This window comes from Megalobrama amblycephala, unplaced genomic scaffold (assembly GCF_018812025.1).
Source record: "Megalobrama amblycephala isolate DHTTF-2021 unplaced genomic scaffold, ASM1881202v1 scaffold627, whole genome shotgun sequence".
Taxonomy (NCBI): Eukaryota; Metazoa; Chordata; class Actinopteri; order Cypriniformes; family Xenocyprididae; genus Megalobrama; species Megalobrama amblycephala.
This window is the reverse complement of record NW_025953533.1, coordinates 1-13,103: the sequence shown is the minus strand read 5'-3', so window position 1 is coordinate 13,103 and position 13,103 is coordinate 1. Positions and strand designations below refer to the sequence as shown.

Here is a 13,103-nt window from a genome sequence, read left to right as displayed (position 1 = left end):
AGTTCTCTTGCAAAGATATAAAAACGCTACACAAGAAAAACCCTCACATATACACAGCTCACACAAACACGTGCAAACTTCTCTATCAGACCCATCTTTAAGCCAAAACAGAACAAATAACTCTCCTTGTCATTATCAGATATTTTTCATTGCAGGTAAAAGTGTACATGAAGAATTCACAAGCAGCTGCGTTAAAAAACTTCACATTAAACTGTTCAAAAACCATGTCTTTCCCAATTGTAGAAACATGAGAAGGAAAGAGTAAGCAGGACAAGGTAACAAGAAAAGAGTCAGTTTGAAAAAATTCTAGGGCTGCAACGATTAATCGCGATTAATCGTTTGCAAAATAAAAGTCTGTGTTTACGTAATATATGTGCGTGTTCTGTGTATAACAATTATGTATATATAAATACACACACATACAGGTATAAAGTTTAGAAATATATGCATGTATTATAAATATTTATTATATTATAAATATATATTTTATATTACATATAAACAAATATTTTATATATACATTTTTCTTAAATATATACATGAATGTGTGTGTATTTATATATACATAATTATTATACACAGAACACGCACATATATTATGTAAACAGACTTTTATTTTGCAAACGATTAATCGCGATTAATCGTTGTAGACCTAAAAAATTCCAAGAATACCAATGTTACATCTAAAACAATGAGATCTAAAACAACAATGTTCTTAAACTTTAAAACAGTACAACAATTAAAGGGATAGTTCACCCAAAAATGAAAATTTGATGTTTATCTGCTTACCACCAGAGCATCCAAGATGTAGGTGACTTTGTTTCTTCAGTAGAACACAAATGATGATTTTTAACTCCAACCGTTGCTGTCTGTCAGTTGTATAATGCAAGTCAATGGGAACTCCATCTATAAGAGTCAAAAAAACATGCAGACAAATCCAAATTAAACCCTGCGGCTCGTGACGACACATTGATGTCCTAACGACACGAAACGATCGGTTTGTGCGAGAAAACAAACAGTTTTTATATCACTTTTTACCTCTAAAACACCACTAAGTCCAACTGCGTTGAGCATCCGGTTGGTGAGGTCAAAAAAATGTGTTCTGATGATGGAAGTGATGTCTCATGCTTTGACAACGGAAGTGATGTCTTGCACTCATTGAAGCAGAGCGTAATCAGACCTCACTAACCGGATGCTGAACGCAGTTGGACACAGTAGTGTTTTAGAGGTAAAAAATCATATAAATACTGTTCAGTTTCCTCGCACAAACCGATCGTTTCGTGTCTTAGGACATCAATGTGTTGTCACGAGCCGCAGGGTTTAATTTGGATTTGTCTGTCGTGTTTTTTTGACTCTTATAGATGGAGTTCCCATTGACATGCATTATACGACTGAAAGACCACAACCGTTGGAGTTAAAAATCATCATTTGTGTTCTACTGAAGAAACAAAGTCATACATCTTGGATGTGCTGGGGGTAAGCAGATAAACATCAAATTTTCATTTTTGGGTGAACTATCCCTTTAAACAGTAGCAAGAAGGAAAAAAGATTGTTCGTTTTCTGTCTTATCGCAGCAACCTCCTCTTCAAAGAGTGAACTCTTGCAGTGCAAAAGTCTGATCCCACTCCTATAAACGGGTGCTGTATCACTTAAAAAGTGAATTTTAATTCCTTTGGGTAGTCAAGGTTTGGATAGTCCAGGCCCATCAGGTTCAGAAAAGCATTAGGTATATCACTAAGGTGATGCATTACCACTTCTTCCTCAATCACCAGGGCAACGTCATTGTAGATCGCTGGGAGAGGTTCCATCACATTTCCCACAACCATTAGGATTCCAATCACCACACCCTTGATCAAATCCTCTTCACGCTCACTGGGCTTTATAGAATGTAAAGAAAACAAGGTACTGTTACTTAAAAGCAAATACACAAATATAACCCCCAGACCCCTGGAAATTAAAGGGTTAGTTCACCCAAAAATTAAAATTGTCATTAATTACTCACCCTCATTTCGTTCCACAACTCTAAGACACCTTCGTTCATCTTCAGAACACAAATTAAGATCTTTTTGATAAAATACGATGGCTCAGTGAAGCCTCCATTGACAGCAAGATAATTTACACTTTCAGATGCCCAGAAAGCTACTAAAGACATGTTTAAAATCGTTCATGTGACTACAGTGGTTCAGCCTTATAATGTGACATAAAAAAAATACTTTTTGTGTGCCAAAAAAACAAAATAACAAATTTATTCAACAATATCTAGTGATGGGCGATTTCAAAACACTGCTTCATGAGGCTTCGAAGCTTTACAAATCTTTTGTTTCAAATCAGTGGTTCAGAGCGTGTATAAAACTGTCAAAGTCACGTGAACCATTTACATTTCTAAACGTTTCAAAACACAATGTAATAAAGCCTCGTTAACTGAAATCATTAGACTTTGGCAATTTGATACGCGCTCTGAACCACTGATTCAAAACAAAAGATTTGTAAAGCTTTGAAGCTTCATGAAGCAGTGTTTTGAAATCGCCCATCACTAGATATTGTTGAATAAAGTTGTTATTTTGTTTTTTTGGCTCACAAAAAGTATTCTTGTCGCTTCATAACATTAAGGTTGAACCATTGTAGTCACAAGAACAGTTTTACATATGCCTTTAGTAGTTATTTGAAAGTGTTAATTATCTTGCTGTCAATGCAGGCCTTACTGAGCCATTGGATTTGATCAAAAATATCTTAATTTGTGTTCTGAAGATAAACAAAGGTCTTACGGGTGTGGAACAACATGAGGGTGAGCAATTAATGACAATTTTCATTTTTAGGTGGACTAACCCTATAAGAGACCCAATGTTTTTCCTAACATTTTTCCTTACCTTGCATATCTTCATGAATTTTGAGTCTCTCGCATGTACCATGGCAGGCCCAGCAATGCTGCTGTCCTCATCCTTTGTTGTCTGTAAAATATAGGATGGTTAAAGTACCAGCTTTATTCTTTCAATCCTTTGTTTTTCTTTATTTGCCTATCCTTTCCTCCCCCTCCCGGTCTTTGATGCTTTTTAGAAAAAAATAAAAACCACAAAAACATTTACTTCAAATTTACACATTTACACTTTTATACTTTGGTTGAAAATTAATCACCAGTAATGTGCAAAAAACAGTTGTTTGTTACATTTTTGTTCAGCAGCAAATTAAGATTTAATAGTGTATGTAACATGCTCATGCCACTTAAATCAGGGGTTGTCTAATCCTGCTCCTGGAGGGCCAATAATATACTGCAGAGTTTAACTCCAACCTGGTTCAGCACACCTGCCTGTAAGTTTGTAGTGATCCTGAACACCTTGATTATCTGTAGTAGGTGTGTTTAACTGGGGTTGAAGCTAAACACTGCAGGATCTTGGCTCCCCAGGAGCAGGATTTAGCACCCCTGCCTCAAATTCACTGGGGTTGCAACAACATTTTAAAGAAATTAAAAGGATAGGTTAGCAAAGATGATAATTGTCATTTACTCACCAACATGCCACTCCAAAAACATGCAAAAATATTAATATCTTAATTCCATTCAATGAAAATGAACAGTGGCTAGGTTAAGCTCTATAAAGGACAAGTCAACACGCAGTAAAAGCAGTGGCCGAGTCATGTTGCCTATTTTAAAATTTTTTGAAGAAAACTATCACTATTTTTATGATCCATAGAAAAAAAAAGGTCATAGAGGTTTGGACAAACATGAACGTGAGTAAATGATCACAGAATTGTCATTTTGGGGAGAGAAAGACTGCATTAAAATAAAACTGACTCACATCCTTATTAAGGCTCTCCAGTATTGAAGTCATTTCTGGAATGCTTTGACCTGAATAACTGCATCAGCTTCGAGAGATGACCATCTAGGCCTTCAAAAAAGGACTTTCTCTAGTCCTTTAACACAGGTGAATTCTTTGCTGATCTATGGAAAAAATAAATACATTTACAAATTTAACAAAGATGCCAGGGTGACAGTCTTCAACAGTACTAATTTAAAACATCATGTAGGAAGTTAAAACATTTTCATTTCACTCAACATGACAGAACTGGTCATATAATCTTAGGATATTAAGTTTGCCCATATCTTCTAATAGAACAGTACAACCTTTCGTGGCCACGGCTGCGAACGGGCAGCAGATGGCTATGAATGGATGCTGGGTAAAAAAGTTGATGGAGATCATGATTCACTTTAAATTGCAGTGTCTAAACTGGAGTCTGACCATGTATCTAGAATGAGGGCGAAAAGGACTTTCAGTGTCACCTTGTTTTTGGACAGATCAGCTACACATGTAAGGTTACAGAAATCATGGAAGTCTTCATCTTCTTATTGAAGGTCAAAAGTGTCTTTCAGCTGGAGCCTGCTTTTAGGTTCAAGCTTGAGGCCGTCAACAGAATCTGGAACAGGATCAACTCAGACTTTTTGAATGTTCTCTGGGGAGATGATCACACGAAACAGCATTTTGTTAGAGGAATAGAAAATTACAGGGTTTCTCGTCAACTGGGGAAAGAGTAAAAAAAAGATGCAATTACATTGATTGATTACTATATCCGGTTAGTTCACCCCAAAAATGAAAATTCTGTCATCATTTACTGACCCTAATGTCGTTCCATACCCATAAGACCTTCGTTCATCTTCTGAATACAAAGATATTTTTTGATGAAATCCAAGTGTATGTAATCCACACACAGGCAGCAATGTCATTGCACCTTTTGAAGTCCAGAAAGGTAGTTGAAAACATTGTTAAAATAGTCCATGTGACTGCAGTGGTTCAACCTTAATGTTATGAAGTGACAAGAATACTTTGTGTGCCAAAAACAACAACAAAAAACTTTGTTCTATTTGACAAATTAACAATTTGAACTGTTGTCATATGTAGTGAACTCAGTGCAGGCTTCCTTGTTTACAAACGAATGCCAACTCAGTATTGGCCGTAGCTGAACACATGAGCAGCACGGCACAGCTGACACAGGATCCGGACAATGATGAGCCAGCGTTCGGACGTAAACAAGGAAGCCCGCACGGAGTTCACTACATATGACAATGGTTAAAATTGTTGATTTTTTTTTTTTTATTTTTTTTGGCGCACAAAAAGTATTCTTGTCGCTTAATAACATTAAGGTTGAACCACTGTAGTCACATTAACTATTTAAACCATGTTTTAACTACCTTTCTGGATGTTTAAAAGGTGCAATGATGTTGCGGCCTATGTGTGGATCAGATACCCTCGGATTTCATCAAAAATATCTTAATTTGTGTTCTGAAGATGAACAAAGGTTTTACAGGTGTGGAATGACATGAGGGTAAGTAATTAATGACAAATATTTCGTTTTTAGGTGAACTAACCCCTCAATGTGAACACCTAGAAAATCATGTGTATTTCAACAACAGTACCTTAGTAAAGCAAGAAGGTTTTTGGTGTCTACAAATCTTGCAATACCACCTCATCGATATGGAGTTGTGCTTCCACTGTACTGATCCTGCAAATATAAAAGAAAAAAAGTTAAAATCCAGCCAAATACACATAAACATTTATACAAATATAAATATTCACTGAAAATCATACTGCCCAAATATAACGAGGCATTATCATCACTTTTTATTTCTATGTGGCTGGGTGATAAATTAAATATTATAGAGATTATGTTGCAATATAAAACTGAGCAATACTGTAGATAGCTTTTATTAGGTGAAAAGGTTTTATACACATAACGTAATTCTGACGTTACATTAACACAAGTTAATGTTAGCTATACAGAAGTGTGCACATGCTCAAAAACAATCATATGGTATGGAAAGAACAACTGAGCGTTTAAGAAACATAAATCAATCAGGCATTTTTATAATATAACAACAAACAACCAACACGCTTAAAAGTCACTTATATGTACACTGTTTTCTGTAACGTTATTTATTATTCACATTACCTTACAATAGTTAAAGACGACTTCTCTTTCTGCTCACGTATCGACAGCAGCTCGATGTCCAGCGAGCATAATTTTGTCTGGCAGTGCGTGTGACTATTGATCAAGCTGTCTTAGTTCGCAAAATATGAATGCCTGAAATCAAAACGCGGACAGTGAGCGCTAACGAAACAAGGCTAACCCGGACGCAGAGCGGTAACGAAACATGCCCAAATTAACATTAAAGAAAGCACAAATCAAGGTATACTTACTAATTTCATTATTTGCGGTCCATAAAGCCCATCAGCCCATCTGTAGTCGTTCAAACGCGGGCTCCATCATCATCTTTTCTTGCGTGATCAGCAGCAGCTTCTCGTGCAGAAAATGGCGGATGGCGCGTCTGTCTCAAATTCGGTAAAATAGTACGTCATCATGACGTAGAGTTTCTGGCACATGCGCATTTGAAAGAAACTTGACAGAACTTATGTTTTGTTGTTATATGAACACGTTATTTAAAGTTTTCAATTTCCCTTCAAGTTGAGGTTGATATAACTCATCCTATTGTGTTGTGAGACACTGCAAGTTGACAGGACATGATTTTATTTGTCCACTTGACTAAAACCCAGAATCATTTTTTACAGTGTAGATTTTGAAGCCCAAAAAGCACATCCATCCATCATAAAAGTAATCCATACAGCTCCAGTCCAGCTCCAAACTTTATAAACGATATACAGTGATTATAGTTTATACAATTATAAATATGGACATTTTTCTTACAAAAATGCATCACTTTGCTTCAGAAGGCATTGATTAACCCATTAGAGTCGAATGGATTACGTTTAAGATGGATGGATGTGCTTTTTGGAACTTCAAAAACTCTGTGCCATTCAGTCCCATTACAAAGCTGGGAAGAACCAGAATATTTTCATAACACAGATTGTGTTGGGCTGAAAGAAGATAGTCATATACACCTAGGATGGCTTGAGGTTGAGTCAATTTTTGGGTGAACTAACCCATTAAAAGCCTTGTTTGTATTCCTGCCATTATTTCCGTGATGTACCTATGTCACCGTGTAACGCATTTGCATAATCCCCGCCTGCTGGCTATTTTGGCTTGCCCTTAAACAAAGGTAGTTATAAGGCCAGGAAGAGTTTATCACACTTCTATGTTGAAGAAATGCTGTTTTTTTCATAGTAAGGGGGAAATCATGATTACATGGCCTTCCAAAGGCAGTGGAACTGAAGAGCTAGTGATTAAAATCTATTTCTAACACTATTCCTCAGCAGTACAACCACAACCTTTTGCTGTGTTCTCAATAACTTTTTGGATAATGAGCCGTGACTTGAACTCAGGTCACCTGAAGCGTAACCGCGCTATATGTCGGAGCACTGCCCACGAGGCCATCGGCTCCGACTGCAAGGCAGTTTTTAAAGAAAGCAAAACTAAAACAGTGTTCAGACAGAGGGTGAAAACAAGTGCTGCAACAATTTAAATTATTTAAAAAAAAAAATGCATTTTTTGAACATTAAGTCATGTAAACGTGTTCAAGTAGACCTCCTAAACAAAATTATGAACCTGTATTTGAGTATGATAGAAAATATGATTTAAAATATGTTTTTGATTCAAGAACAAACTGTCTTTCCTACAGAAAGAGCATTAGTGGGATGTTTGTGGGCCGCTCTAGCAGTGCTGCAGTTCTAACCGGCTCAATCGCTGGACTGGAGGGCGTTTCTCAGCTCGCCCTGCGTCGGGCCACCAGCATGAGGAAAACCTTCACCACAGGCATGGCAGCGGTCAAGAAGAAATCTCTCCTACTTCAGATTAAACTCCAAGTGGTGAGTTTTCAAGAGGGTCCTGCACCAAATAGTAGTTGTTGGACGTTTCTTCTAAAATCTTTGGTTTAATGTCAACTTTCCATTATGGAATTGTTCAAATTCCCCATTCATTCCAAGAAATGGTTAAAACTACACACTATATATTCCTCTTTCTATCAGGATGCACTGTTGGACACCGTCCGCAGATCCAGGGTTCACTTTGTCCACTGTCTGTTACCCCGAGCGGAAGTTCTGAGGGCCGCAGGGTCAGAGGAGAGTTGCGACACTGGACTCATGCAGATGGATGTGGCTTTGCTCAGGGCCCAGATCCGTGGCTTCAAACTGCTGGACAGTTTGAGGATTTACAGACAGGGTGAGAAGCAGGGATCGTGATTAATCGTTTGCAAAATAAAAGTCTGTTTACGTAATATATGTGTGTGTTCTGTGTATAATGGTTATGTATATATAAATACAGACACATACATGTATATATTTAAGAAAAATTTTAATTTATATATAAAATATTTATATTTACATGTACTATAAACTGTAAATATATATTTATTTAAATATGTATATATTTCTTAAATTTATACATGTATGTGTGTATTTATATATATATATATATATATATATACAGAATATATATATATATACAGAATATATAATTATACACAGAACACATATATTACGTAAACACAGACTTTTATTTTGCTAACAATTAATCGCGATTAATCGTTGCATATCCCTAGTGAGAAGAGAGATTGAAAAATCCAATCAAATAGATAAAAATGAAATCCTCTCTGTTATTTCCTGCTGAATATCTGCATGCTTTGTGCAGGTTACCCTGACCACATGGTCTTCTCTGAGTTCAGAAGACGCTTTGACGTTTTGGCCCCTCACCTGACCAAGAAACTGGGCCGAAACTACATTGTGAAGGATGAGAAACGAGTGAGTAGCTATTTAAGAGAATAATGTGCATGGAAATAATAGTACAAAAGCTTTACAATTTACCAAAATGAAGTTTTGGGCTCCTCTCGCTCTTTTGTTTCGTGAGACTGAGAGAGAAATGAACTCTGGGTAATCAGGGTTATTGTGACAGCTTAATCAAGAAACTCCAGCTGGGTCTCTGACTTGAATCAATACGCAGAGCAGACAGGAAAAATGTAGTAATTGCTCTGGGCTTTAGTGCTTACTAAATGCCCAAATGTACTGTAATTATCAGCCAGAAAAATGTATCTGTCCAGGGGCCTCGTAATCTCGTTTTGGCCCTGTGATTAGCCGAAGGGAAAGGAGAGTTTTATACAAAACCTTTGCACTGTGGCGCTGGGCATGTAAACGGCAGACAGGGTCCAAAATTAACATTCGCCAAGTGCCAAATGGGCTTTGCAAAGTAAAAAAAAAATGATTCATGAGTTCATGAATCATGAATCTGCTGGTGTTGGAAATGCAGCATAATGCATAGTTAAAAAATGACAACCTGAATCTCACTGATGCAAATGACATGAATATTCAAATCAAACTATTGAAACATGTTCTAACAACCTTTTCCTTAGTGGAAAATTTGTAACATAGAAAGTTGCAATTACAATAAAGTCACAATATAAAATTGTAATTATGAAAAAATGTCTCAATTATGAAATAGTCATTTGGTGAAATATAAAATCATACTGTGAAATATAAAGTCATATATAACATCATATATTTATTTATTTATTTTTATTTATTTGTTTAGTTAACAGGGACAATTTTTCAGGGATTTTAACAATTTTAACAGGAATATTTTTCATCTGTAGTCCCTGGACAGAATGTTACAAGTCACCCTAGAAAGAAATATGTAGTTAAAATACACAACACACTACATAAAAACCATCTCTCAATATATAGTATTATATAGTCACAATTGTGAGATACTGAATAAAGTTATATTGTGATACCTAAGGTCATATTGGGGAAAATAACATCAAATTGTGAGATCTAGTCACAATTGTGAGAAATGAATTCACAGTCATGAGAAATTTAATTCTCAATTACGAGAAATTTAAGTCTCAATTACGATAAAATGAAGTCGCAATTACGAGAAATGAAGTCTCAATTACAAGCAATGAAGTCTCAATTACGAGAAATTTAAGTCTCAATTACGATAAAATGAAGTCGCAATTACGAGAAATGAAGTCTCAATTACAAGCAATGAAGTCTCAATTACGAGAAATGAAGTCACATTTACGAGAAATGAAGTCGCAATTACGAGAAATGAAGTCGCAATTATGAAAAAATGAAGTCGCTATCACGACATATGAAGTCTTAATCATGAGAAATGAAGTCTAAATTATGAGAAATTAAGTTTAATTTATGAGAAATTAAGTCACATTTACGAGAAATGAAGTCGCAATTACGAAAAAATGAAGTCACTATCACAACAAATGAAGTCTTAATCATGAGAAATGAAGTCTAAATTATGAGAAATTAAGTTTCAGTTATGAGAAATTAAGTCGCAATTACGAGAAATTAAGTCACATTTACGAAAAAATGAAGTCGCTATCACGACAAATGAAGTCTTAATCATGAGAAATGAAGTATAAATTACGAGAAATGAAGTCGCAATTACGAGAAATGAAGTCGCAATTACGAGAAATGAAGTCACAATTACGAGAAATGAAGTCGCAATTACGAGAAATTAAGTCACATTTACGAAAAAATGAAGTCGCTATCACGACAAATGAAGTCTTAATCATGAGAAATGAAGTCTAAATTACGAGAAATGAAGTCTAAATTACGAGAAATGAAGTCGCATTTATGAGAAATGAAGTCGCATTTATGAGAAATGAAGTCGCATTTACGAGAAATGAAGTCGCATTTACGAGAAATGAAGTCGCATTTACGAGAAATGAAGTCGCATTTACGAGAAATGAAGTCGCAATTACGAAAAAATGAAGTCGCTATCACGACAAATGAAGTCTTAATCATGAGAAATTAAGTCTAAATTACGTGAAAATTAAGTCGCAATTACGAGAAATTAAGTCACATTTACGAAAAAATGAAGTCGCTATCACGACAAATGAAGTCTTAATCATGAGAAATGAAGTCTAAATTACGAGAAATTAAGTCGCAATTACGAGAAATTAAGTCACATTTACGAAAAAATGAAGTCGCTATCACGACAAATGAAGTCTTAATCATGAGAAATGAAGTCTAAATTACGAGAAATTAAGTCACATTTACGAAAAAATGAAGTCGCTATCACGACAAATGAAGTCTTAATCATGAGAAATGAAGTCTAAATGATGAGAAATTAAGTTTTAGTTATGAGAAATTAAGTCGCAATTACGAGAAATTAAGTCACATTTACGAAAAAATGAAGTCGCTATCACGACAAATGAAGTCTTAATCATGAGAAATGAAGTCTAAATTATGAGAAATTAAGTTTCAGTTATGAGAAATTAAGTCGCTATCATGACAAATGAAGTCTTAATCATGAGAAATGAAGTATAAATTACGAGAAATGAAGTCGCAATTACGAGAAATGAAGTCGCAATTACGAGAAATTAAGTCACATTTACGAAAAAATGAAGTCGCTATCACGACAAATGAAGTCTTAATCATGAGAAATGAAGTCTAAATTATGAGAAATGAAGTCTAAATTACGAGAAATGAAGTCTAAATTATGAGAAATGAAGTCGCATTTATGAGAAATGAAGTCGCATTTACGAGAAATGAAGTCGCATTTACGAGAAATGAAGTCGCATTTACGAGAAATGAAGTCGCATTTACGAGAAATTAAGTCACATTTACGAAAAAATGAAGTCGCTATCACGACAAATGAAGTCTTAATCATGAGAAATGAAGTATAAATTACGAGAAATGAAGTCGCAATTACGAGAAATTAAGTCACATTTACGAAAAAATAAAGTCGCTATCACGACAAATGAAGTCTTAATCATGAGAAATGAAGTCGCATTTACGAGAAATGAAGTCGCATTTACGAGAAATGAAGTCGCATTTACGAGAAATGAAGTCGCAATTACGAAAAAATGAAGTCGCTATCACGACAAATGAAGTCTTAATCATGAGAAATGAAGTCTAAATTACGAGAAATGAAGTCGCAATTACGAGAAATTAAGTCACATTTACGAAAAAATGAAGTCGCTATCACGACAAATGAAGTCTTAATCATGAGAAATGAAGTATAAATTACGAGAAATGAAGTCGCAATTACGAGAAATTAAGTCGCTATCACGACAAATGAAGTCTTAATCATGAGAAATGAAGTATAAATTACGAGAAATGAAGTCGCAATTACGAGAAATGAAGTCGCATTTACGAGAAATGAAGTCGCATTTACGAGAAATGAAGTCGCATTTACGAGAAATGAAGTCGCATTTACGAGAAATGAAGTCGCATTTACGAAAAAATGAAGTCGCTATCACGACAAATGAAGTCTTAATCATGAGAAATGAAGTATAAATTACGAGAAATGAAGTCGCAATTATGAGAAATTAAGTCACATTTACGAAAAAATAAAGTCGCTATCACGACAAATGAAGTCTTAATCATGAGAAATGAAGTCGCATTTACGAGAAATGAAGTCGCATTTACGAGAAATGAAGTCGCAATTACGAAAAAATGAAGTCGCTATCACGACAAATGAAGTCTTAATTATGAGAAATGAAGTCTAAATTACGAGAAATTAAGTCGCAATTACGAGAAATTAAGTCACATTTACGAAAAAATGAAGTCGCTATCACGACAAATGAAGTCTTAATCATGAGAAATGAAGTATAAATTACGAGAAATGAAGTCGCAATTATGAGAAATTAAGTCGCTATCACGACAAATGAAGTCTTAATCATGAGAAATGAAGTATAAATTACGAGAAATGAAGTCGCAATTACGAGAAATGAAGTCGCATTTACGAGAAATGAAGTCGCATTTACGAGAAATGAAGTCGCATTTACGAGAAATGTCATATTGTGAGATATAACATTGTATATTAAGATAAACTATAATGCCAATTGTGAGCTTTAAAATCACAATTATCAGAAATTTAGTCGCAACTGTGAGATTCAGTCATATTGTGAAATATGAAGTCATACTGTGAGATTTAACAACAAGAGATTTAAAACAGTTAAATTTTTTAGTCTAAGTCAGAAACAAGCGTGTGTTCTAGACTTGTACAAACGTGTGCTGTAAAGAATGAACAGCTAGATAATCGCATTGTCATGGAGGCTAAATATATTTTTTGCAAAAAAAAAAACAACAGTTTAATGCCCAGTCTGAAATATTAATAACACCTGCTTTTAGAGTTAAAAAAAAAAAAAGAGAGAGAGTACAGAGAGATGCCCAACCTCTTTTAGTAACACAGCAGAGAAGGTCAGT

The 13,103-nt window shown here is 35.1% G+C and overlaps 1 protein-coding gene and 1 long non-coding RNA gene across 3 annotated transcripts; one reads left to right on the top strand and one right to left on the bottom strand.

The window, feature by feature from the left end:
* Positions 1–1,519: 1,519 nt before the first annotated feature.
* On the bottom strand, positions 1,520–6,547 carry LOC125262153. 2 transcript variants are annotated; one of them, XR_007183519.1, is made up of 7 exons: positions 6,186–6,547; positions 5,938–6,069; positions 5,405–5,490; positions 4,274–4,443; positions 3,792–3,934; positions 2,868–2,948; positions 1,520–1,877 (listed from the first exon to the last, which is right to left on the bottom strand). It is a non-coding gene; the product is annotated as an uncharacterized LOC125262153 (long non-coding RNA). The 2 variants fall into 2 exon arrangements; XR_007183518.1 differs by lacking the exon at positions 5,938–6,069 and having other exon boundaries at positions 6,186–6,543.
* A 988-nt stretch (positions 6,548–7,535) lies between these two features.
* Positions 7,536–8,717, top strand: LOC125262152 (unconventional myosin-XVIIIa-like). Its single transcript, XM_048180706.1, has 3 exons — positions 7,536–7,748; positions 7,908–8,100; positions 8,569–8,717. Exons 1-3 carry the CDS (start codon positions 7,578–7,580, stop codon positions 8,700–8,702), a joined length of 498 nt encoding a protein of 165 aa, XP_048036663.1. The 5' UTR covers positions 7,536–7,577; the 3' UTR covers positions 8,703–8,717.
* The last annotated feature ends 4,386 nt before the right edge of the window (positions 8,718–13,103 follow it).

Coding starts and splice junctions, on each gene's coding strand:
- LOC125262152 (XM_048180706.1), top strand. CDS start 7,578: ATGTTTGTGGGCCGCTCTAGCAGTGCTGCAGTTCTAACCGGCTCAATC. Junction 7,749..7,907: donor TTCAGATTAAACTCCAAGTG/GTGAGTTTTCAA, acceptor TCTTTCTATCAG/GATGCACTGTTGGACACCGT. Junction 8,101..8,568: donor TTTGAGGATTTACAGACAGG/GTGAGAAGCAGG, acceptor TGCTTTGTGCAG/GTTACCCTGACCACATGGTC.